This window comes from Capra hircus, chromosome 9 (assembly GCF_001704415.2).
Source record: "Capra hircus breed San Clemente chromosome 9, ASM170441v1, whole genome shotgun sequence".
Classification (NCBI taxonomy): Eukaryota; Metazoa; Chordata; class Mammalia; order Artiodactyla; family Bovidae; genus Capra; species Capra hircus.
The window spans coordinates 11,046,922-11,073,908 of NC_030816.1; the positions used below are offsets into that span (position 1 = coordinate 11,046,922).

Here is a 26,987-nt window from a genome sequence, read left to right on the forward strand (position 1 = left end):
CAGACCCGACTGAGCGACTTCACTTTCACTTTTCACTTTCATGCATTGGAGAAGGAAATGGCAACCCACTCCAGTACTCTTGCCTGGAGAGCCGTCTATGGGGTCGCACAGAGTCGGACACGACTTAGCAGCAGCTAAGTCACTTCAGTCGTGTCTGACTCTGTGCGACCCCATAGACTCTATCCTAAATTACTTTAGGATGTCTACTATACTCACACTGAAGTGAAGTGAAGTCACTCAGTCGTGTCCAACTCTTTGTGACCCCATGGACTGTAGCCTACAAGGCTCCTCTATCCATGGAATTTTCCAGGCAAGAGTACTGGAGTGGGTTGCCATTTCCTTCTCTAGGGGATCTTCCCAGTCTAGGGATCGAACCTGGGTCTCCCACATTGCAGGCAGACACTTTACCATCTGAGCCACCAGGGATGAAGGAGGATTTAGGGTAGGAAGATAAAAAATTCTTAAAGCACTGATATATAAAAATTGACAATTCTGAGCTATTAAACTAGTAAGATTAGGGAAAATTTAATAACTTAATTAAATTTATGTATATGGAATGTGTATAGAATTTAAATGTGTATAGAATCTTAAATGTATATCGAATTTATGTAATAACTAGTAGACTTGTTAAAAATCTTCACTAAGATTATGAGTGAAAATGAAATGGTATTAAAATCAGATGCTTGATAATATTTTGGCTATAATGAGTGGCTAGACATTGAATTATCAAGAGTTGATACTCATGAACATTTACAGAAGTAGTAAACAGAAGTTTGGGATGCAATACACAATTGCAAACTTACACAACAGCAAAAAACAAGAGTAAATAAAATACCTGTGGTAGAGTAGCAATTTCTGCCATTCACAAGTAGCAGCCTTATCCAGTATATGAATTAACCATCAGTTTTGGGTCCTCATGTTAAGTTATAACATGTGTTCACTTGGTCCAGGAGATTGTAGAACAGACCTTATTGAGATGGCTGAAATTAGGCTAAACCAAAGTATAATGTGGTTTGTAACCTGCTTAGAGATTAAAAAGATAAATCATGATGTTTACAACCCGAAGAGTCTATGATTTATAAACTATTATCTGAAATGTAATTCAGATAACATGTTTTTTTACAGCATACATATGTCAGTAGTGATCAAGACAATGGCACATATCCAAGCTAAATTATTCTCCAAAAACAGAGGATGGATCTGAAAACATCAGCTTTTCTCTGTCACTAGCAAATAAAATAGCAAGCCAGATAAATTTCCAATTCAAAAGTTCCTTTTATGGCACATTTACATCAGTAAAGAAGCATCTTAAATACTGCTTGCACTTAATTTTTATTATTAGCTTTAAACCCTGAATTGCATAATACTATATTATAAAATGACATGTTTAAGCACATTGGCTGTTTGATTTAAGATGCATGATAATCAATTCTTGATTTTTAATAGATGTTTTTAAAGTTACTAATTGTATTGAAATAAATAATATCGACTAAGGAAGAACTGAAAGATAGATACCTAAACAGAGTACAAATTCTTAAAGAAGCAGGATGAGGTAGATTTTGTGTCCACAGCCTATGTTTATAATATCATTATTTGATTTGTAAAGATTAATCTGAAAAATGTTTTTATCCATTTTAAATCAATCTTGGTATTTCTTAAGGAAATCAAGCAAATTCCAAATAAATTGTGATTACATTTTACCTTGCTGTTTTCCCTTTATTTTTGGTATGTTAGCCAAAGTCTGAACTATTCATGGTAGATATCATAGACACCCCATTTCCACCTTCCAGAGGTATTTAAAGGATTATATGGAAATCATCCCATTTCTCATCAACATGCTTGAGCCTACCCAAACAATAACTATTTCTTGATTTTTCTTTGCATACCCAGCACCTTGGACAGTGCCGAGCATAAACCAGGCATTGATCTATTTTGGAGGGGGGATAAACAGATTTTGTGCTGATGCTATATTTGTCTTATATATTGCTGGAGATACTAATCACCAGGGCTTGAGCATCTTTATGTTTCACTGTAATGATACTGCTTGTATGCAAACCAGTCCTAAAATGTGTTATTTCGTTTTTAATGCAAGGTGTTACACTTGGAAAACAAAATGTTACACTAAAATTCATGTCAATATAAAAATTATTATTTCCAGATATCGATCCTCTTTTACATGCAAAACCAGAATATTAATGTTAGAGAAATTTAAAATAAAAATACTCTTTGTAAAGCAGCGCTTATTTTCATTCTCATCTTCAAGTTCACCAAGGAATTCCTAAGGGTAAGAAAGAGAACTTCCTACTTCCCTCCACCCACTTCACCCCACCAAAACAAACAAAAAAAGGAAGGAAAAAGATAATTTTCCAGTCTTATTTTTAAATACTGTTATTGTGCATCGTCAAGACATATATTCAGAAGTCCCTCCCCCGGCTCCTTTAAACTCGTATCTTATAGTAAATACACTCTTGATGATTCTTGTTACCCACATGCACTACTATGAAGATTATGGACCACGGTTCCTTGTGTTCACAGTGGACCCTGGAACTTAATAAAGGAAAGAAGAAAATGGAGCGAAGGCAAACCCGTCTGTAAGGGATCGCTGCAAACCGGTTTTTATTCGGTTTGTACTAAATGAGTCGAGGCGTAACAAGAACCCTTTGTCTGCGGGACGACGTATCTCGTGACCATTATCTCCTCGTGGAGACGACGTCTGAAGACTCCGCCCGGGCTGGGGGTGGGGAGGGTGCACCGCGTGGAGAGCTCAACCGAGAATTAAAGTGAGGGAACAAAGAGACCTCCCAGCTGCCGCCCGCCAGCGCCGCGCAGCTGCATCGAGAGATGCGGATCACACCCGGAAGGCTCTTGGAATCCGCCTCCCCGAGACCAGGGCTCAAGTAAATAATTGATGGCGATTGATCCGGCCCAGAACAAAGCTCTGCGGAAAACCAGGGCATCCGATTCCGAGTGGCTTTGGAAGCTTCTGCCAAGGAAGGGGTATGCGAGTGCAGCGGGACCTCTGAGCGCCGCGCCGGGTCTTCCATCTCGGGCGTGGCTCCGGCCCTTTTTTGTCTGCTTGCCACCCGCCCCTCCGCCTTCTCTTCCCTTTTGAAAATAGCCTCTCTTTGGTTACTTCTGCCCTGTCCTCCCTTGCAATCCCGCCTCCTCCCCTGCCCAGGCCGGTGAGGTCAGCTCATGAATATCAGTGCACTTCCCGGGGAGCGTCTGGCACGGCGTGGTACCTCGCGGGTTCGCCGGCTCCGAGCCGCAGCTCCAGCACGGCCGCTGACGCCGAAGGAGTCATTCGCTCTCCCGGCCGCTGAGTCTCCGCGTTCACGCCATTGTTTGGAGAAAGCGAGTGGGTGTGGAACTGGTGCGAACCGGCCCAGAGTGAAAGTGCTCAGCCAGTCGGTCGCATATACAACACGGCGAAGTGAAACTTTCCTCGTCTCCTGAAGACACAGTAATAAATCCTGAAGTCCCCAGAAGATCAGAAGGAAAGAGCTGTCGATTGACTTCAAAAAGCATCGCCTCTGCTAAGAAGTGAGCAGTTCTGGATTTTCTAAAGGGATGGGGATGAGATATGGGGTTGGATGGGTCAGTGGGCAGATAAAGCTTGAGAGTAAAATTGTTGGTCTAGGCCGTTGCTGAGGTGCTTGCTTGGCGATTTTCGTAAGGGAAGCCTCCAAGAGAGACAGCATCTTGTCACTTTGTGAGAACCACGTGACAGCAGCCAGGTACCTTTGATTGTGGGAGTCGAGTTCCTGGAACTCGAACTTCCTAACCTGGGTTAGAACTATATGGGGGTGAATTAAGCCTTCTCTGTTGGCTTTCAGCTTCGGAGTGGTTATGCCTAATTCAAAATAAAAATAAGGTTGCGTTGGCAGTATAACTTATCTGGGTGATCCGCCTTAGTGTGACCTGCCAAATAGCTAGACCAGGTATTCAGATATTCTGGGAGCACGTTGCTCTGGGAGAAGGTGTAGAAAATAAGTTGATGGACGACTGTTCCTTCACCCTCCCACCATCTCTTCTTTGTTCAGTGTTATTTTCCAAACCGAGTTGGAAGGAGATTCCTAAAAGAGAATGGGAAATGGAGGAGCCTTCCCAGTAATATTTCTTTATAAATTGAGGTATTACTACACATTGACTAAGTTATGGTACTTAGACAATATCAGGAATAATGGTAGTACAGTAACTAACAAATATCTTCTCTCATAATAGGAGCTTTTTAAAAAAAAACAAACAGAACTTTCTGCCTAGTCATGCCCTTTTCCGTGCTTTAGAGAGAAATTATATTTTTAAGGAAAAAGCACCTAATTGAATAGCTGAGCAAGCTGAATCAGTAGGGAGAAGAACCAGGAAGCAATGGGTTTTGAGTTGCTGTTTTCCAGATTTTAAAAGCCAGTAATGGATTTATCTTGAAAAAAAAAAAAAAAAAACACCACTGTAGGAGTTAATTGTACCACAGTGAGGATGCACCAGGCTTCTTGGGTGTAGGGTCATTCTGTCTTAATTTGACTTCATGGAAAGGACTGGGCACTTTAAAAGTATAACTTTGCCTGTTAGGTGCCATCTGAGAAGATGCTTAATAATGAAAATGCTTTCTATCTAGCAATTACCCTTAAAACTAAAACGATTCACAAAACAATGAAATTTGGATAGGTGTAGAAAAGTTACCACTTGTAATTTAAGAAATTTTGCACATTCACAATAAATTATTCAAAAAGTATTTTTTAATTTATTTCTCAAAGCTAAACATAAATAAAAGAAAAAATTCCTTTATGGTTGCTAATGATGAAAACATACAGATGATTTTAATGCCATATTTTCTTGAAACTGAATTTGACTTGAAGCCATTCATTATTTCTATTTTCTTTCAGTTCTAGTCTAAAGGAAGGAAAATGGGTGCATTTCTCTAATTAAAAGCAACAATAAGGGTTAGATCAGTTTGAGAAGAGTATTTATCCATAACAAATTTTCTCTGGGAAAACCTTTTTCATCTAATTGACATTTGAGAATATTAATTAAAACTTTCTCCACAAAACCAGGATTTGAAATGCAGATATGATAGTGAAGAAACCAAAGGTGAAAAATCAGGGTATTGACAATTCTAGCATATGGACATCTTTCCCTTCTGAAGCTTCTTCTTGACCTTATCTTCTTAAAAAAGAAGAAGAAGAAGAAGAAGAAACAAAAAACATCCTTCCATCAATTCCTTTTGACTCCATGCTTGCCATAACCTGCTACCGTGAGAATGTTAGGTTCAGCAGCTTTCAGATCTTCGTTTTACCGCGGTAGAGTGGGGTGGTGATAGCGCCTCCCCGGGCGAAATGAGAATTGACAATTCTGCATCCTATTTGTAAAGTCAAGGCTTCTATAAAGCGCCTTTCAAATCTCATTTTCTAGGGCTTCTCCTGTTGAGGGGAATCAGCCTTTGCTCTGTAACAACGCAGATATGCTGTGTGCTTTCCTTCTTTTGTTTCCGTCTCAGATTAGAAAGGAAGGTTGGTGGCAGTGAAGAGGGAAGCGAATGATCTGGTGATGGACTATTGTAAATCACGTCCCTTAGATTCTTCCTAGACCGCCATGAGTCAGCCACCGACGGGGGGCGCTGCCCCTGTCACAGCCGCGGCTCCTGCCGCTACCGGTGCCACTGAGGCTCGCTTGCACCCGGAGGGCAGCAGCAGAAAGCAGCAGCGTGCTCAGTCACCCGCTAGACTGAGGGACAATTCTGTCCGACAGGCAACCTCGACCACCCGGGCCCCAGCAGGGGCTGGCACTAAACTCAATTCTAGTCGACAGCAGCAGCTGCAGCAGCAGCAGGGCAACAAGACCGGGAGCCGCTCAGCGCCTCCGGCCAGCGCCCGGGGAAGCGGAGGTGGAGCGGAGAAGGCCGCGCCCCCGGCGCCCAAGGGGGCGGCCTCGGGAGCTGTCCAGCCTGTAGCTGGTGCTGAAGCAGCCCTAGTGGCGACGGTGGCCCCGGTGGGTGTCAGGAGGCCTGGCCTGTCCGAGGAGCCGCTCCGGGAGCTAGAGGCCGCGTCCTCTAAACTCGGGGAACCCCCTCCGCTAGGGGAAGGAGGAGGAGGGGGTGGGGAAGGAGGAGGAGCCGTCAGTGGCTCCGGGGAAAGGGAGGGGGGCGCTCCGCTGCCACCGCCGCCGCCCAGGGGCTGGCGAGGGAAAAGCGTCCGCGCTCAGCAGAGGGGCGGCAGCGGCGGGGAGGGGGCCTCCCCTTCGCTATCCTCCTCCTCCTCTGCGGGCAAAACCCCAGGCCCCGGCAGCAGAAATTCCGGGCTTGGCGTGGTGGCGGGTGGCGGCGGTGCTGGAGGGAGCTACTGGAAGGAAGGATGTCTGCAGTCTGAGCTCATCCAATTCCATCTGAAGAAAGAGCGGGCAGCGGCGGCGGCCGCGGCTCAGATGCACGCTAAGAACGGCGGCGGCGGCAGCAGCAGCCACCGCAGCTCTCCGGTCGCCGGCGCCCCTGCTGTTTGTGAGCCCCTGGCGGTCCCTCCCGCCTCCCCAATGGCGGCGGCGGCAGAGGGCCCCCAACAGAGCGCAGAGGGCAGCGCGAGCGGCGGGGGCATGCAGGCGGCTGCGCCCCCTTCGTCGCAGCCGCACCCGCAGCAGCTCCAGGAGCAGGAAGAAATGCAGGAGGAGATGGAGAAGCTGAGGGAGGAGAACGAGACTCTCAAGGTGAGTTGGGGCGGGAGGCGGGGGGAGGACCGGTTGGGGGAGGGGAGGCGTGGGCCTCGGAGGATTAGGGCGTGTCCTGGCAAAGTGAGAGGCGGCTAACCCTCTCTCACTTAAAGAAGAAGGGAAGGGGGACAGGAAACGAGAGGAGGGGGTTCCTAGGCCCTTTCCGGATCTCAGAGGGCTCGAGATCAGTAGCGTTAGGTTTTTATTTGGCTCCAAATCTGGGCCTTCATTTCTCTGGTTATTATGGTTTGTCTCACTTTTTCATGGAGAGCACTCGAGTTAGGAGAGCGAGGGAAGGCCAAGGGCCCGTTTCCTTAGTTTCTTGTCGTTCGTTCAGCTCCGTGTCATCCCTGTCCCATGAAGAGGGGCCGCTAAAGCTGAGGATTTGGAGTTGGAATGGGGTGTACGTGCTGTGTGTCCGAGGGGTGGGATGGGGTGGTGGGGCGAGGCCAGTTTTGATCCGCGGCCTGTCCCCGCCTCAGAACGAGATCGATGAGCTGAGGACCGAGATGGACGAAATGAGGGACACTTTCTTCGAGGAGGACGCCTGTCAACTGCAGGAAATGCGCCACGAGTTGGAGAGAGCCAACAAAAACTGCCGGATCCTGCAGTACCGCCTCCGCAAAGCAGAGCGCAAGCGGCTCCGCTACGCGCAGACGGGCGAGATCGACGGCGAGCTGCTGCGCAGCCTGGAGCAAGACCTCAAGGTCTGCGGCGGGCGCGGGGGACGGGGCGGGGGTGGGGACGCGGATCAGGGCTCTTTGCATCGAAAGGCCTTCAGTGGGGAGAGGCCAAGAGCTTGAGGGAAGCGGGAGTTTTCGCAGCGCCTATGGCAGCAATTCAAGGTCCGAGAAGGGGAGGAGGAGGAACAGACAGGTGGATGTGAGAGTCCTGTGTGTACGAAAGGTCTTCCGGAGGGCGAGCTCGGGGTACTCTCCTGGGAAGGAACCGTGATTCTCACCGAGGTGGGAGGAGGGCGCCTCCCTCCCCAGCGGAACATGGGTGTGGCAGAGTGCCGGCTCGGGCCAGGATCTGGCTTCCAGAGAGCCTCCTCGGAGTGCAGGCCTAGTGGATGGATTCAGGCACCAGGAGCAGCGCGGTGAAGACTCCTCCGGGGGAGGTGAAGCCCAGAATAGGGGCAGCTCCCGGGGAGATACTAGAGTGGAGATTTCTCTCTGAAAGCCGCCACCCCTCCCCCGCATCCCCGCCTTCTTCCAGAAGTCCTTCCTCTGTGTACTTAACCATTTCAGCCACTCCCAGAAAGGAACACTGTCTCGAGTGTGGTTCCTTTAGCAAAAGTAATGAGAGAGTGAGCTAAATGAAAGAACCTTGTTCTTAGCGAAGTAGCTCCTTCAGAATCTCTGCCAGTGGAGAAATTTCAGCTTGGAAAGGAGAGTGTGGGGCAGGTGCTGTCTGTTCATTGGGTTTGACTATAGGCAGATTCATGGACAATGCGAATCAGATGTTATCTTGACTGTCTTGGACAACAAATGAAATGCAATTTCAGTTGTATTAATTTCATCAAGATATCAAAACTGAATGTAATTATCTTTTTTTTAAGCTATGGGAAAACATTTTATGCAAGTTGTATTATTTCTTTTTCCTTTTTCTGACATTTGTGGAATGTCGGTCGTGCACCAGGCAGTATGGCAAGCCTTTTTCCGTATATTATTATTTCACTTAGTTCTCAAGGGAAAAAACAAACAAACAAACAACTGTAAGGTAGAGATTATTAATAACGTCATTTCATAGGTGACGAGATGACCCCTTTACAGAAGTTAAGCGCCCAGCCCCTAGCCCTGGAACTTGGTTAGTAAGTGGTCAGTCTGGCTCCCTACCTAGTCCAGGTTCACTGTCTGTGTCCTAAGTCACTGAACCAAACTACTTCACTTTTGTTCCAAACCCTAAAATTTCTGAGGTAATCTTTAAACAGGAGGCAAAAATGCACACACTATTTTTTTAACTTAATCTCAAAGATTAAAATGTTTCATAAAACTAAGCACCTAGAATGATAGGGTCAAAATTCAAGCCCCAGACTCTACTTGGAAAAATTTTATTTTCAAGTGTTTTAAAATAAGTGATAATGGGGGCACCTGGAATGAGAGGAGGTTTGTGAAATTTCTCTACAGATAGTAAAACACGATTGAACATTTATAACCATGATATCATGTAGACATTAAGGGAACAGAGTGTAGAACCAGACTACCTGGCTGCTTGTTAGCTCTGTTACCTTGAGCATATTACTTTACCTCGATAAGCCTCAGTTTTCCTCATCTATAAAATAGGAATAATACTCAAACCTATTCTGTGGGATTGCTGTGTGGTTAAATGGTTTATATGTGTGAATGGTTCATATGCAAAGCATCTGGAAGGATGCCTGGCATATGGTGGATACTATATACCTATTGGCTCTAATACTTTTAATGTAACTAGTCCATTTATTGTATTGTGTTTAATTATATTTTACTGGTAAAAACACTTTAATTTAGGTTGCAAAGGATGTATCTGTGAGACTTCACCATGAACTGGAAAATGTGGAAGAAAAGCGAACGACGACAGAGGATGAAAATGAGAAACTGAGGCAACAGCTTATAGAAGTTGAGATAGCAAAGCAAGCATTACAGAATGAACTGGAAAAAATGAAGGAGGTTAGTAACTGATTATCTCATGGCATGTTGTGTATATTTAGCTCTCCATAGAGAGAGCCAAAGACCAATATGACTGTTGATTCCATTTTTATGATTGTAGGACAGTTTGTGGTTCTCACCCAATATAGTACCAGATACAAGCTTTCATACTAATAAATAAGTAGCAAAGAAATAATTCTGACCTCTGCCCTGCTTCTCACTTGACATACATGAACCGCGACTGATGCTTTCTTTGTGTGTGTCATCTAAATGGATGTTAGTGAAATAAATTACACAGCTATGCCAAACACAAAGAGTATCACAAGTATGAAGGATTGAGCCTTCAGTTAGTTGAGGGGGAAGGGCTAATCCTCTGAGATTTCTACAGAGTTCGTAGAACCACAGACTTTTAGGATGAAAAGGACCATCAAGGCCATTCAATCTGATCTAATTGTTGCCTGACTCCTCCTTATAACACAACCCCCAAATGGTCTAATACTTAGAGGACCACCAGCACCTAGCCCTTAAGGTCTTCTCTGGTGGTTTAGTTGCTAAGTCGTGTCCAACCCTTGCAACCCCATGGACTGTAGCCTGCTAGGCAACTCTGTCCATGGGATTTTCCAGGCAGGAATACTGGAGTGGGTTTCCATTTCGTAATTTTGTCACAGCATAACTCTAAGATTTTCTTTCGAGTTGAAATTTATTTACTAGTAAGTTTAATACATTCATCTTAGTCCTTCTCGTTCAAGTAGAAGAATCAGAGTTCTCTTCCACATTAGCTGCTAGAAGATTCCTAGCAAGTTTCCCCTGAATCTTCTCAAAGAACAAAATCAGTAATAAGAAAATAACTAGAGAGTAAAAGAAACAGAAAAGATGTATCAAGAAATAATTAGTTCTGTGGTAAGTAACAATTTGAAATAAAATAGTATTCTTCCTTGAAAGCTTCCTGAAAACGTATGGTGCAACTTGTGAAAAGCATTATTGAAAATTAACAAATACATATGTGGTTCTCTGAACATGTAAATAAAAATCCTGGTCTTTCCATAGACTAATTGAGATATTGCACTTTCCATTGCTGTGCTTATCTCGAAGTGGTATAAAAATGTAACTACACCCAGGTAAGTGTGTTATTTGCTCAGTTGAGTCTGGCTCTTTGTGACCCCGTGGACGGTGACCTGTTGGGCTCCTCTGTCTGTGGAATTCTCTGAGTGGAAATGCTGAAGTGGGTGGTCATTCCCTTCTCCAGGCGATCTTCCTGACCCAGGGATCGAACCTGGGTCTGCCTCATTGCAGGCAGATTCTTTACCATCTGAGCCACCAGGGAGGCCCTAAGGGACCCAGAGTGAAGGAAAAACTGACATTCTTTTAACAATGTGCAGCTCATTCCCTAGATGTTTACAGTGAAATTCCTTTGGAATGTACATGGTGTGTAGTATCTTCCCAATAACGCTTCTCATTTAGCTTTTACTAGAATTTCTTTTAGAAACAAAGGATGGATAGCAAAGATTAAATAACATAGAACCTCCCTTCCAAATAAAACCAAGACTTTAAGAAAAGCCCAAGTCTGTTTCAGGATTAAAACCCTTAAATTTTTCCTGCTCTGATATCATTCAAAGTGAGTTTTATTGGTGAGTGAATAGCTTCCATGAGGCAACCATTTTCCACACAGATCACCAACTCTCAATTTCCTTAGCAGTGACCTCAACTTGGCTCCAAATTTAACTGTACATGTCTAACCTCAAGGGCAGCTTCTCCAGCAAAACCCAGGTTGTCCTTATTTTGCTTTCTAAAGCAATGTATGTATTGTAACTGGTTCATGATGACGGTGATCATTATATTAATAAAGCTATTGTTCCCTGGGGGAAATAAATGCAACTACAATGTAACAACGAAAATATCAGTAGTCAAGAATATGGTGCAGGAATTTGTAGAAAACTGTTTCAGTGGGATAAACTATTTTATGGTCAAAGTTTCTACTTATTTTACATTCTCATGTAAACACTTTTAACATGACAAATTAGAGCAAAATCATTGTATTGATACGTGATTTTTAGCTAATACCTGAGGGTGGCTTTGCGCTACAGTAGAGAAACTGGGAGCCACAGGGCTGTCTTCACCAATAACTAATTGGGTGACTTAAAAGTTCTCCAACTTCTATTTGCCTCAGTGCATTCAGTTGTAAAATGTTATTTTCAGTGATTTCAGTGAGTCTCAGCACCTTCTGCAGTGATCATGCCTTTTATTGTGAAATCTGGGACATTGCCATTTAATATTTTTTTCTAAATTTGAGAGATCAAATATTAACATAGGTATAAAGATGTTTCTTCGATAATAATATACAGTTGAAGTTTGTGAAAAATGGAAAGTTTGATTGCCAGGAAAATGGAAAGCTTGATTTCCTTACTTTTTAAATTAAGGAAGTAGCTGGGTCTGTCATAACAGAATACTGCAGAGTGGCTTAAATATAGACATTTATTTTCTAAATAAATAGGTCCAAAAATCAAGGTGTTAGCAGGGCTGGTTTCTTCTGAGGGCTGTGAAGGAAGGATCTATTCCAGGCCTTTCTCCTTGGCTCATAAATTGGATCTTCACGTAGACATGGCATTCACTTTGTCTGTGATCAAATTTCCCCTTCTTATAAGACACCAGTCAGAATAGATTAGGACCTATTGCAATGACTTTTTTAAGGCTTGATTGTCTCCGTAAAGACCCTCTCCAAATAAGGTCAATTTCTGAGATACTTGCTTGGGCTAGGATTTCAACATGTAAATTGGGGCAAGGGGTACAATCCAGCCCATAAGAGTAGCTATTTAATATCTTCTTAGTGACAAGCAAAAAGAAAGCTCATTGTTACATATATAAGGCTTCATTCCTTATTCAGACCTCACTTGCATTCTTCTGTATTCTTTATCTAGGCAATTAAAAATTTTCAAGTCAAAACAAACTTCACTAATTACAAGGGATGCAAAAGAAACGCCTTGTGATTTGGTATTATATGAATGTTTTTCAAGTGACTATCTGCAAAGTTGGGTTTAAGAATGGCGTAAGAGCGTTCTGATTTTCATCCTGTGTCTGGGAAAGGGGAAGATTGCTGTAAGCTGGCCATTAGCCAGAGAGATGGGACCTCTTCTGTCTTAAAAGTAAAAATAATCTTACTGCCAACAACAACCAAAAAAATGACAGAAACCTGGGGATATCCTCATTGTAAAAATGCATTTCATTGATTCTGTTTCCCATACTGTTTTCTTATAACCGTTTCTTCCTTCAGGATTCTAACTCTGAGTTGGGAAAATACTCTTGCTGCATTAGGCAGTGTGGGTGTATGTTCATGCCAGAAAGGAAATTCTCATGCACCTGGGAGGAATAAAAGCCAAACCCAACCTGGGTTCGATCCCTGGGTTGGGAATATCTCCTGGAGAAGAGAATGGCAACCCACATCAGTATTCTTGCCTGGAGAATCCCATGGACAGAGGAGCCTGGTGGGCTATAGTCCATGAGGTCGCAAAAAGTTGGGCACAACCAAGCAAGTAACACTTTCACTTTCATCAGGATATCAGCTTTTAAAGTAACCTTTTATTTTTAAAATGGGCTCTAAAATAGCATTCAGTTTGGGAATTTGAGTAGTGGTAGGGAAAAGAAATGGAAATAAAGAGGAAGGGAGAGAAAGCAGAAAAATATCTGAAGGATTCTAAATATTGTTCTAATGAGGAAATGAAAAATATTCTGGCAGGAAAGTTTTGTAGTCATATGAAGGTTAGTTGAGGTTGACCTTCATAATGTTCTAAAGTATCTAAAATAGAAAAAGTAGTTTTAAAATATGTTTAAAAATCAGAAATGTTTCATTAAAATAAGATTTTGTAATGATGATTTTGTTCGCGTCTCAAAAGATAAATATAAAAACTGAGGTGCAGTCATAACTGGCTCACTTTGTGTGGTAGAAGTCATGATTTTGGAGCTGACTTGTCCCCCATCTGATTGCAACAACTTCAGTTAATTATCTGCTTTTTTGGGTGTAAAACAGAAACATTTTTCAAGTCCTTGGTGAGTGTTAATCACACAATTGTTATCCCTTTGTGGTGTCCTACCAGTGGAGTAAATAGAACCAGGCCAAGCTTTCCATTATGAAGAAAATGTACTAGTTATGGAGTAAAATCATAAAACGTCAAACAGAGAGAAGCAGAGAGAAGCAGTCTTCCAACTCACAGAGTTTGGTTACTTGTATGGAGTCATACAGATGTTGAACAGCACAACAGGGACCAATAGGCCATCTGCCAGAGTTTGCAAACCATTTACTGAGAGTTTAACTGGCTTCGAGGGTGTTGACCAATTCCTCTCGGGGTTGGTGGCTGTACAAGGTCCCATGCACCTGCTCACATCCATCTGCTTATCTTCTCCCTCTGAGAACACAGAGTAGGCACCAGGGGTTAAGAAGAGTTGAGTAGAGGCAGGATGAAGGTAATTAGCTGATTCTACTGCTACTTGTTGCCTGTACTGAAACAGCTGATGTTCTGCCAACTGCAAACAAGAGGGACCTCTCAGGATGCTGGCTTGAAATCTTAACTGCATTCTCATCGCAATTATAAAACATTGATAGCGACTGGCAATATGCTTTCTTGCAGCAGAAAAATGCCATTACCTTTATGTAACTTACTAAAACTTTTTCTGTCTTTCAGCATCACAATCAGTGAGATAGAGGTTTTTCAAAAAGTTATTTTATGGAACCAACAATCAACCTTTGGAATTCCGGGTTGGGTTACTGCACCTATAGCATGAAAGGAGAATACAGAGGGGTCAGGGACTTCCCTGGTGGTCTAGTGGTTGAGACTCTGTGTTTCTGATGCAAGGGGTGCTGGTTCCATCCCTGGTCAGGGAAGTAAGATCCCACATGCCAATCATTGTGGCAGGAAAGGAAAAAAAAAAAGAATATAGAGGAGGCTATTTACAGTATGGAGAAGGCTCTGTGAGGGGTGAGTCTCTGCTTCAGTTAAGTGAAGGTCACTGACCTTCATGAAGTCTTACTTCTGTAGAAACAACCTTGATTTTCAAAGCTTTGCAAGCCCTGTGCTCTTCAGAATGAAGGGGTCTTCTCACATCACCTCTAAAGTCTGGCATTTGGAGAAGCATTGGTGATAGATGTTTGAGAAATGAATGAACCAAGAGAAGTTCTTTAAAGACCTTTTGTCTTTGAACATAAAAAAGGAGAAAAAGAGTAAATAAGATGATAATGATGAGAATGTTTATTAGATCTTTTTAATTCCAGAATCTGTACTCTTTGTATTGTCTCATTCCCAATCCCAACACCAAAATCTTAAAATAAGTTAATTTTGTTAACTTTTTCTGGCTGTTGCTCTGGGGAGCTCTTAACTGGCCTACAGCAATAGCACCATCTATCTTGGGACTTTTATTTTCTGTGCACTTGGTTAATATATCCTATCTGTTGCCATGAGCTTTCACTTTAGAACACAACAATAATTAGTACTATAAATTTCAACAGTAGTGTCTTTTAAAAATTTTTATAGGGTACATAGAGGTTATAGCTGTTTACTCAGACTCTCTGTACAGACAGAACACTTTAATAAACAAATGCTTTTCCTGCATGTTTACAGTTACCTACTTATTTTCTTATATAAGATAAAGAACTGATGGTAACCACGTTTGGTTTTGATTGGGCACGTTTTAAGTTATAAGGTGCAACAAGAAATTCTGAGTTGATAAATCAGCAAAGAAACAGCCCTAAAGACGTTTAAGTGGGGAATTTCCTTGGCATCCAAGTTATTTCCCCCTGGTCCTGGTAGTTAACTTATGATCTGAAAAATGGAATAATAGTCATTGATCTTTATGGTGAAATTGCCGTCAATAGTTTGAAATGCATCAATTAAATACATGACTGTAGTCTCATCTTCTCAGAGGCCTTAGTTTGTTGAGTAACATAGGCAGGAATAAAAGAAACTAAAGTGAAAGCAAAGCATAATGTGGCACCTAAGCACAGGAAAGCTTGTCTTCAAGGTTACCAATCGTTGGATTTGTAAAGATGTATTAATTTATGAATTGTAAGCTTTGTTGGATTTTTTTTAAAATGAAATCACATTTGCAGTTGTCTGCACTTTGAAGTGATTCCCAAGGCTCATTTGGGTAAATGGCCCTTTTCTTTTACCCACATGCCAAGCTCTCAGTAAAAGCAAAGTGGTTCACAGATCAGAACATGCCTATTGCTGAAACATACTGATTTTTTATTACAAATTTCAAATTTATGTTTTTCTCCACATCAGCAGTACACACCCTATATAATGGGTCAGATTACAGTTCCTTTCTTGGCTGGAATTTCAAACTTTTTTTTTGAAACAGTAAGGCACTGAACAGATGATGAATTCTTAAATAATGGACGAAGCCTCTGCCCCTTGAGTACACATGCAGTTCCCAAGGCTTCGTAGGAATTGTTCAATAAATGTATGTTGAAACATTTATTGAAATGTTCAATAAATGTATGTTCTGTTTGCTGATAAACCATATCCGTGGGAACTTAGTCTCTTCTCTGGACTCTGCCAGATTAACAGAGACTCTAGGGGCTTCCCTCATAGCTCTGTTGGTAAGGAATCCACCTGCAATGCAGGAGACCCTGGTTCGATTCCTGGGTGGGGAAGATCCGCTGAAGAAGGGACAGGCTACCCACTCCAGTATTCTTGGGCTTCCCTTGTGGCTTAGCTGGTAAAGAATCTGCCTGCAATGTGGGAGACCTGGGTTCAATCCCTGGGTTGGGAGGATCCCCTGGAGAAGGAGAAGGCTATGCACTCCAATATTCTGGCCTGGAGAATTCCATGGACTATGCAGTCCATGGGGTTGCGAAGTCAGACATGACTGAGTGACTTTCACTGGGGCTCTAGACTGAACTTTGAGTGGCCTGAGCAGCTGACCTGTGTTTCAGTGCATTCATGGAAGCATGTTACCTACATAGTTAGCGAAGAGTAGCTTGCTTCCCTGACTTCTGTATCTAACCTACCTTAAAAAGGGATTTGAATGGTTCTCAGTCAATTGAGCGACACTGTTGTTGCTAAAGCTCAGGGCTGCTCATTGAAATAAAGAGTTTAAAATTTTGGTCACAGAAGAATTCTGGGACCATGAAGGAAAACTTAATCCATAGATGTACACTATTAATCTAAGTTCAGTGGCAATCAAGGCAGAGGGAGAAATATTGGAAGAAATTCTCACCTAGCTGTGATCAGATATAAAGGCAACCCCAGGCCTCATGTGAGGCCTCTAGAGCAACCATGAAGAAAATCAATTCTAAACAGACTATATGTTGATGGATGGCAGCCAATGGCTGAATGAGCCTTTGTTACAATTGTCAGTTCTCATCTATGCAATCAATAAATAAGGAATTTAAATTTTGCTGAAAATAAAGTTAAGACATTTTGTCATTAGCTGTGAATTTTAGGGTGATTTATTTAAAAAAAAAAAAAACCTCATATGTCATGGAGTCTAGAAACTGGCTTTGCCTCATCTCTCATTCCCTATGTTGCTGGTAAGTTGCTTCAGTCATGTGTGATTCTGTGCGACCCCATAGACGGCAGCCCACCAGGCTCCCCTGTCCCTGGGATTCTCCAGGCAAAAACACTGGAGTGGGTTGCCATTTCCTTCTCTAACTAATTCCCTATAAGGTTGAACAATAATTTGAAAGGTGTAGGCCTTAGTTTCTTTACTCATAAATGTAGAAATTAAACTGAATACTTTCAAGAAAAGTGTCATTTTCTCCTTGATAAAGTTATCCATCTCTGTGTTCGCTGAAAATTCTATTTGTAGTCAGGATGCCATTTCATTTCACTACTGTTATTTTATTACTGTAATTATTTTTTCATTTATACAATCAACAATATTTACTGACTAGTAATTTAGCACCTGCTATAATGTGGCCCTGGGTCCAACCCCTGGGTTGGTAAGATTCCCCTGGAGGAGGGCATGGCAACCCACTTCGGTAGTCTTGGCTGGAGAATCCCCATAGACAGAGGAGCCTGGCGGGCTACAGTCCATGGGGTCGTAAAGAGTGAGACGTGATTGAGCGATTAAGCACAGCACAGCACATAATGTGGCCACATGGATGCCCCTGGAGAAGGAAATGGCAACCCATTCCAGTATTCTTGCCTGGATAACTCCATGGACAGAGGCTCCCCTGCCTACAGGCTACAGTCCGTGGGGTTGCACAGAGTTGGACACGACTGAGTGACTAACACACTACACTTTATGGATGGCCCAGAGGCTACCGAGATGCAGACATCAGAATGTTGCATTAAACTGGGAGTGTGCACTCACTGAGGGCTCTGCTGAAGGGTTTTAACCACAGGGACCTACAATGCTCTCTCTGGTTGTTGCTACTATTCAGCATTCTAAGGAGCTGGTTTACTGTGGAAATCAGAACTGAAGACATGATGTGAGGGGCTAAGAACAAGTGACGCTTTCTGAATAATCTGTTGTTCAGTCACTCAGTCCTGTCCGACTCTGCGATCCCATGAGCTGCAGCACACCAGGCTTTCCTGTCCTTCGCCATCTCCCAGCATTAGCTCAAACTCATCTCCACTGAGTCAATGATGCCACCCAACCTTCTCATCCTCTGTCACCCTTTTCTTCTCAGGGGTGCCCTCAGTCTTTCCCAGCATCAGGGTCTTTTCCAATGAGTTGACCCTCTGCATCAGGTGGCCAAAGTATTGGAGCTTCAGCTTCAGCATCAGTCCTTCCAGTGAACATTCAGGGTTGATTTCCTTTAGGATGGACTGGTTTGATCTCCTTGCTGAGCCCCGCTCAGAGTATCCGGTAGTTTTAGTGCACCAGTGGGCTCAGGAGGCCACTAAGATGCCATGGTAACTAAAGAATTCACCATCTTTTCCAGTTAGTAATAAACCACAGTATTGAATGATAGCACCTAGATAGTCTGAGTTTTTAACTGTAATTCTCTGCAGCGAAATCTGCCCTGGAAGGCTGCCCGGTTCTCACCCTAAGGTGTGTGGTAGGAGTTAATGAGTGCTGGTCATTAGCTAAACATCCAAATGTTTGTTTTATGCTATTATTGAAATAATATGAGACTTCTCAGATGCTTTTTGTTCTATTTATTTCTTTATTGAAAGATAATTTATTTCCAGAATATTTTTTGTTTTCTGTCGAACCTCAACATGAATCAGCCATAGGTGTATACATACATCCCCTGCCTTTTGAACCTCCCTCCCCTCTCCCTCCCCATCCCATCCCTCTAGGTTGATACAGAGCCCCTGTTTGAGTTTCCTGAGCCATACAGCAAATTCCCATTGGCTATCCATTTTACATATGGTAATGTAAGTTTCCCTGTTACTCTTTCCATCTCACCCTCTCCTCCCTTCTCCTCCCATGTCTCTAAGTCTATTCTCTATGTCTTTTTCTCCATTGTTCCCCTGTAAATAAATTCTTCAGTACTATTTTTCTAGATTCCAAGTATGTGCATTAGAATATGATATTTATCTCTCTCTTTCTGATGCACTTCACTCTGTATAACAGGTTCTAGGTTCATCCACCTCATCAGAACTGACTCAAATGCATTCCTTCTTATGGCTGAGTAACATTCCACTGTGTTCATGTACCACAACTTCTTTATCCACTCATCTGTCGATGGACATCTAGGTTGCTTCCATGTTCTAGCTGTTGTAAATAGTGCTGCAATGAACAATGGGATACATGTGTCTTTTTCAGTTTTGGTTTCCTCGGGGTATACGCCTAGGAGTGGGATTGCTGGATCATATGGTGGTGTTATTCTTAGTTTTTTAAGGAATCTCCATACCGTCTTCCATAGTGGTTGTATTAATTTACATTCCCACCAACAGTGCAAGGGCGTTCCCTTTTCTTCACACCCTCTCCAGCATTTATTGTTTGTAGACTTTTTGATGGTGACCATTCTGACTGATGTGAGGTGATATCTCACTGTAGTTTTGATTTGCATTTCTCTAATAATGAGTGATGTTGAGCATCTTTTCATGTGTTTGCTAGCCATCTGTATGTCTTCTTTGGAGAAATGGCTATTTAGGTCTTTTCTCCACTTTTTGATTGGGTTGTTTGTTTTTCTGGCATTGAGTTGTATGAGCTGCCTGTATATTTTGGGAATTAATCCTTTGTAAGTTGTTTCATTTGTGTTTATTTTTTCCTGTTCTGAGTGTTGTCTTTTCATCTTGCTTATAGTTTCCTTTGCTGTGTTCTCTGATGCTTTTTAAAGGTGAAAGTCTTTATGTTTCCAAGTGCGAAATAATTATTTTGAGATGGCTTGGCTTGTGTGCGTGTGTACGTGTGTGTTTGTGTGTGACAGACTAAAATCTCATGTAGAACCAGTCCTCATTTAACAATCTAGTCCATTCTTTACTCAGGGGTGTAGCTGTACCTGACTTCTCCTTGTGGTGCGTTAGGCTTTGGGATCTAAATTACCAACACTGTTCTCTACCACTGCCCTCTACCCACGGCCACCCTTGGCTGCCTGAGGATGGCTCTGCCTCTAGCAGCGGCATACAATGCATCTGTTCTCTGTCTCAGCCTTTTCCTTGAGCCTAGAATCCTCAAACTTTGATCTGACTTTAATTTAGCAAGTACTTTTAAACATTTACTGAGTGTGTGCATATAGTGTGTATAAGGGAATAACAGTTATTGTCACCATGAGAGTAGTCCCTGGACTCAAGTTAATTACTTTCTGATGGAAAAGATGGTCTTGTAGAGGTTTTATTTGACAGCAAAGTATTTGCATTCCTGTACTGAATACGTTTGGGCTTCCCAGGTGATGCTAGCGGTAAAGAACCTGCCTTCTAACAGGAGACATAAGAGATGTGGGTTAACCCCTGGGTGGGGAAGATCCCCTGGAAGAGGGCACGGCAACCCACTCCAGTGTTCTTGCCTGGAGAATCCTCATGGACAGAGGAGTCTGGCAGGCTACAGGGTCACAAAGAGTTGGACGCGGCTAAAGCGACTCAGCATGCACACTGGTGTTCATTGTCTCAGTGGTGAGCACTGTGAAGACAGGGCCCCCACCACCTCACCTACTGTGATCACTGTCACACTCCGTCCAGCTCAATGCCTGGCTTGTAGTCAGTTAGACCCTGTGCTTCTGTAATATTGTAACAACTGACATTTCATATTTCACTTGCCTGTAACTTTTTCCTGCACTAGAGTGTCAATCCCCTGAGCGTAGGGACTGAGTCTGTCTTATTCACCGCTGTATCCGCAACAACCGGAAGTTGTTGACCACATTTGACAAGCAATAAATAATTTTTAATGAGCGGATGAATGGAAATTAGGAGAGGTGTTTCAGGCCCTCTTTTGCCGAGAGGACAGGAAACTGACTCAGAATCAGGGCTCTTTCTATGGTTGCTGAGATTGTACAAACAAGATGAGAAGGAAGTAGATGACTAACTCCAGCGCCACCTCACTTCCAGTACTACAGGTCTCTTGAGACTTTCCTGCCTCCTAGAAATTTCCAGGCCTCTACCTTGCTTCCTGAAAACCCCAATTATTCCCCAGAAGCAGCAAGTCTTCCCTGAAACAAGATTTCATTGGCTTCTTGGAAGGGGAGATGACGCTGACATCCTGGGCATCGAATCTGCAGTTGAACTTCCATGTTCTTTGGTGAGAAAGCGTGAACTGCAGGTTTAGAGAATGGAAGGAGACTGCAGATCCTTTCACGCTCAAAGACTGTCTAAATTTACTTTAAGTGGTCAATGTTTGGGACATTCAATTCAGCAGTTAATTTGGCCTGGGAGATGTGGAAAATCACCCCAGGGCTGCAGTTGTTCAATAGCCATCAATGTTGGGTGCTAATTATAAGCCAGTCACTTTTATGTATCATTGTGTTAACAGTTTCACTTTAGAGATGAACACTTAATGCTCAGAAAATAGGCCATGTCCACATCAGTCCATCTGCCTCCAAACCCATGTCTCCACTGGCCAGCCTGGCCTCAGTGCAGAGTCTCAGGCTGCCGCTTCCATCTTTTTCCTGACCCCACAAATGACCTGTCCTCTACAGGGACCTCAGTACTTCTGGAATCTTCAAGGTCTGCATCTCAGCATACATTTAGGGAATGCTCTGGGCAAGCATGAAGAGAATACTTTCAAGATGTCTATAAGAAAAATCTCTTTTATCTCACAAAAAAGGGAATCTTTGAAGAAAAAAAAAAATCTAAAAACATAAAGCTAGAAAAATGCTTTCAGGTCTGTTGATCCTGCCTGTTCTTTTTACAGGCTTAATCCCTGTGTTCTTTCAGGTAGATTTCTTAATGGCTGACTCTTGTTTAGTCACTAAGTCATGTCTGTTTTGCAACCCCATAGTCTATAGCACACCAAGCTCCTCTGTCCATGGGATTTCCCAGGCAGGAAGACTGGAGTGGGTTGCCATTTCCTTCTCCAGGGGATCTTCTGAACCAGGTATCAAACCTGCGTCTCCTGAATTGGCAGGCAGATTCTTTACCACTGAGCTACCAGGAAAGCCCGACTATCAGTTTAATCACTGAGAGTGATTTTCCTTTAATTTATTAAAGGAAATAATTTGATTTTCCTTTAATTTATTAAAGGAAATAATTAAAATAAATAATTTTAACTTATTAAAGGAAATAATAAAAAATATTAAAGGAAATAATTTATTAAAGGAAATATAAAGTGATTTTCCTTTATTTTCCTTTAATTTTTTAAAGGAAAATAAGTATGTTCCCTGTCCAATCTGTTCACAAGGATAACAGGAGATAACATGGAAAGTGCTTGAAAAACCGTCAGGTATGATGTAGACATCAGATTTTGTTGTTAATATATAATAATAATATCACATAGCTCTAGATTAGCTGATTAAGACAACTCCTAGGAAGAATTAAGTCCATGTAGCTGAAATTTTAGGTCTTTCTAGGACTCCAGTTCTTTTATGTAGCCCTTTGAAACTCTGTTGCTTTCTCTTTTCCCATGAATGTCTGCTACTTTCTGAAGCTCCCAGTGACATCTAACTTCACCATAAAGCCATTCTGTCTGTCCCGAGGCGGGAAGCAGGAGGTATGTCCTTAGGCCTTGCTGCTTTGCCATCCATTAGCTCACATTTGCAAAGGTTTGGGGGGACCCACTTACAATGAGGCTGCCCTGCCTGCCCCTGCAGCCATCTACGGGGCTGACAGCACTCATCTGTCTGGATAAATGTTTCTATCCTACCCCTGCTGCTCAATGAACATTATTCTTAAAGAGAAACATCTTAGCAGAGAGAAGAGGGCTCTTGTATTCAAGCACAACATACTTTTGATCGTTTTGTAGCTTTTATTGACTCCACAGCTAAATTCTATGCTCTCTGAATTCAAGAACCATATTTCATTTAACTCACACTCAGACTGTTAAACATGTAAAAGCTATCAATAAATGCACAGGCAAGGAAAGACGTGTTTAAGAAGACATTGACTGCTGTCAGAGGAGCCCAGCTTTAGCTCCTAAAATTAGAATTTACTCGGTTCCTTTGTTTTCCAGTACTTGTGTTACATTTGAGTAAATATAACATGCAGTTTCACTGTATATTAGGAAATGTTTTCCAAATTGAAAATTCAGTCATATCTTGAATATTTTATACTTGATTGCATTTTAATGGAAATGCAGCCACTTAGATGATGTCTGTTCTAATTCCATTTTTACACTTCAGGGTCAGTTAAACTGATCTTTATCCAGATGGTAAACGACATTTGAAGATGACATTTAAAGATGTCATTTAGCTGCTCTCCTGACATTTTCCATTTTATACTTAAATATTTCACTTAATAAGGCCATTTATATTCAGCATGATTCAACTTAGAAGTGCTTAAAATTAAAAATTCAAGTGTTCTATATTCGTTGTCTGGCCAGCTCAGTTATTTCCAATTTGTCTAGCCAGTTAATCATAGTGGTAAATAAAATTAACTACATTATTTTTTCTTTCCTTCACAAAGTAAGCATTCTTCAATTGGCCAAGAGCCTTGACTAATAGTAGAAATAATTAGACAGCCCAACTGATTATTGCCTTCAAGTGCATAATGAGTGTCTAATATGTTGGTATGTGATTATATCCACTGCCTCTTTACACACGGAAGAAAGCATTTTCATAGAACTTCATGAAATGGTAGCCGTCTGCTTGTATTTAGGAGAATCTGTTATATGGAAAGCATTGTCCTTCAAGGGTAAAATGCAATGATTGAATTCATTTACTTAGAGATACGGCTAAATTAGAATAATTATGTTCTATAATGATTCAGAAGATAACTTTTAAAAAATATACTTTAAAGATATTTTAAAAGACATTTTAAATTCTGCTAGTTTTTTTTCCTTTTATATCTGAATATATATTTTCTTTTTAATACATGTATAAGTTTCAGTTTTCACTATTACCAAAACCAAGAATGGAACACAGAATTAAGAATTCTTTTACTTATTACAGTCCCTTGGATTATTTTCTGTGCTGTGCTTAGTCACTCAGTCATGTCCAACTCTTTGTGACCCCATGGACTATAGCCCGCCAGGCTCCTCTGTCCATGGGGATTCTCTAGGCAAGAAGACTGGAGTGGGTTGCCATGCTCTCCTCCAGGGTAACTTACCAACCCAGGAACTGAACCAAGGTCTCTCCCATTGTAGGAGAATTCTTTACCATCTGAACCACCTACTGTCTCTGTTAATTTAAAATGGGATTATAGAATGAGATTACTATTAAAGTATTCATTGTTACAGTATCAAGTTTCAATTTAAAGAATATCTTTGCTTCCTGTGTAATTATATAGTCATAGAAACAATTCTGTATATTCAATCTCAGTACTTATTGTCAGTGATTTTAAACCACAACTTTATGTTTCTGAGACCTCAATTGTGTATCATCTTAAGTTGATTAGATAATGATCTTGGCTTTTTTTTTTTCAAGGAAAGTTTGTAGATATTTTATTTTCTGAGACTTTGCACTTCTGAAAATAGCATTTGCTTGATTTTACATAGGAATGGCAGAATGAAATTTTTAAGTCAAAATTTTTTTCCATGTTATGTGTGAATTTTTTTCACATTCATATTACATATTTTGTTCCATTAGCTTTTGTCATTTGTCTTGCAGTGGAGGAGTGTGAGATTGATCCTGATTTTGATTCCTTTGTGTATCAAATTACTTTCTCTCTGCATGTTTCTGGGTATTTTTTCTTTACCCTTTGTATCAATCAGTGTGCTTCAGTAGGAAATAAAATTTGCCCTAGATGGCGCAAATGAATAGGATTACTCACAGTGGTGTGGGTAGGATTGAGGGAACATACTCTTAATTTGGGGCTTCCCCGATGGTTCAGCAGGTAAAGAATCCACCTGCAGTGTAGGAGATGCAAGAGACATGGGTGGGGAAGATCCCCTGGAGGAGGAAATGGCAACCCAGTCCAGTATTCTTACCGGGAGAATCCAATGGACAGAGAAGCCTGGCACGCTACAGTCCTTGGGGTTGCAAAGAGTCCAGCACAGCTGAGTGACTGAGTATGCACACAGTTTTAATTAAAGCTGGCTAGGCATTCAGAGAAGACTAGCAACACTTGGAAACCATCAACACCTCTAGAGATAGGCTCATCAATGGGGGAGGGTTCCAACTTAACACCATCCTCACCAACGTTTATTTTCTATCTTTTTTATTATAGCTATTTTATTAAACATTGAACATGAGATTTAGGTGTCTAAATTCATCTTTTTGCACGTGGAGTTCCAATTGCACCAGCCCTGTTCATGGGAAAAACTATCCTCTACCTGTTGAAATGTCTTCGTCCCATACACTTTCATCTCTTTTTCTAATTTTGGTTTCTTTTTAAAAAGTGTTATCACTGAATATCAAATTTTCTTTTTCTATTCCATCATGGCTCAAGACACTGTGTAACTTTTCCGTAGTCCTTCTCACTGCCAGTACTCAGATCCAAAGCTGTGGTGCAACTTGATACGCACAACTCCAACCCAATTCCTGGCAGCTAGTAGACATTTCATTATTACAGAGTAGCCAGTACCAGAGTAAAGGAAGTAAGTGGAAGTGTCAGTTGCTCGGTCATGCCTGACTCTTTGCAACCCCATGGACTGCAGTCCACCACCCTCCTCTGTCCATGCAGTTCTCCAGGAAAGAATGCTGGAGTGGGTGGGTAGACATCCCCTTCTTGAGAGGATTTTCCCTAGTGGCTCAGTGGTAAGGAATCCGCCTACAGTGCAGGAGCTGCAATAGATGTGGGTTCGATCCTTGGGTCGGAAAGATCCTCTGGAGGAGGGCATGGCAACCTACTCGAGTATTCTTGCCTAGAGAATCCCATGGACAGAGGAGCCTGGTCAGTTACAGTCTATAGGACCTCAAAGAGCTGGACACAACTGAAGTGACTTAGCATGCGCAGTAGACATTCGTCTTTTTGGCCTATTCCAAAAGAGTATAAGAAATATAAATATTTTCACATTATTTCAACTGCATATCTAGTAAATATCTATTATACTTGAATAAAACAATATGTAGGCAGAACCCTCTTATAGCTATCAAGGAAAATACAGGTAATGAAAGAATAAAAATTGTTAATATCCTAGAGGAATGAACCCAAATTAATAATCAAACGTAATATGAATAAATGTGATCTTACCATTTGGTTTTTTAAATTTCTACAAATACAAAAAAAGAGAGAAATATATTCATAGCTATTTACACAAAGAAAAGTTTAGGGAATTAAGCTGACCATAAACTAGACATGAAATCATGTCATATGATGAAGAACTGGGCAGTACATGGGGTTTCCCCGGTGGTTCAGGCAGTAAAGAATCTGCCTGCAGTGCAGGAGGTCTGGGTTTGATCCCTGGGTTGGGAAGATTCCCTGGAGAAGGGAATGGCAACCCACTCTGGTATTCTTGCCTGAAGAATCACATGGCAGGCTGCAATCCTTAGGGTCGCAAAGAGTCAGACATGACTGAGCAATTAACACACTTTGGACAGTATGTGGCCTCCCAGATGGTGCTAGTGGTAGAGAACCTACCTGCCAATGCAGGCGATATAAGAGACATGGTTCGATCCCAGGTCAGGAGAATTCCTTGGAAGAGGGCAAGGCAACCCATGCCAGTATTCTTGCCTGGAGAATCCCATGGACCCAGGAGCCTGACAGGCTACAGTTCGTAGGGTCTCTAAGAGTCAGACATGACTGAACTGACTTAACATGCATGCATGAGCAGTATATTCAGCCTAGAGAAGAAAACAGTTGAGATGTAATCACTTTCTTCTAAGTGAAAGGGTATAGTATAGAAGATAAAGTGGATTTATTTTTGAATTGCTTTAAATGATTTCTACTTTAAGTAGATTTGAGATAAAAATAAAGGTATTTTATCCATTAGAGTCCTTTGTGAAGGGATTATATTGCCTTCTGTAGAAGCAAACTACTAGAAAAGTACAGGCAGGGTCTAGGTTGAGTTTCTTGGGCTCCTTCCACATATGTGACCTTAGCGTTCCAGGGCAGACTTTGAACTTTTCTCTGTTACTAGGGATCAAACAGGTTATATGAATGAGTGAAGTTGTCTGTGGTAAGGGTGATGGGACTAACTGGATATTGTGTGTCTGTCTCAATATTTGGTTCCAGCCCATGGTTGCCCCTCCATAATCAAGGCCCAACTTTACCAGGTCTTCTAATTTTTCAAATGAAACTGGAAATCTTCATT

At 42.0% G+C, this 26,987-nt stretch overlaps 1 protein-coding gene across 1 annotated transcript in view; it reads left to right on the plus strand.

Annotated features, from left to right (window-relative positions):
- The window catches only part of SOGA3 (SOGA family member 3), a 46,848-nt gene continuing 22,606 nt past the window's right edge, over window positions 2,746-26,987 (plus strand). The window contains exons 1-4 of the mRNA XM_018052942.1: window positions 2,746-3,543; window positions 5,495-6,693; window positions 7,179-7,403; window positions 9,186-9,344. Of these exons, the coding sequence (XP_017908431.1) occupies window positions 5,590-6,693; window positions 7,179-7,403; window positions 9,186-9,344 (1,488 nt within the window). The 5' untranslated portion in view covers window positions 2,746-3,543; window positions 5,495-5,589. The remainder of the gene's footprint in view (window positions 3,544-5,494; window positions 6,694-7,178; window positions 7,404-9,185; window positions 9,345-26,987) is intronic.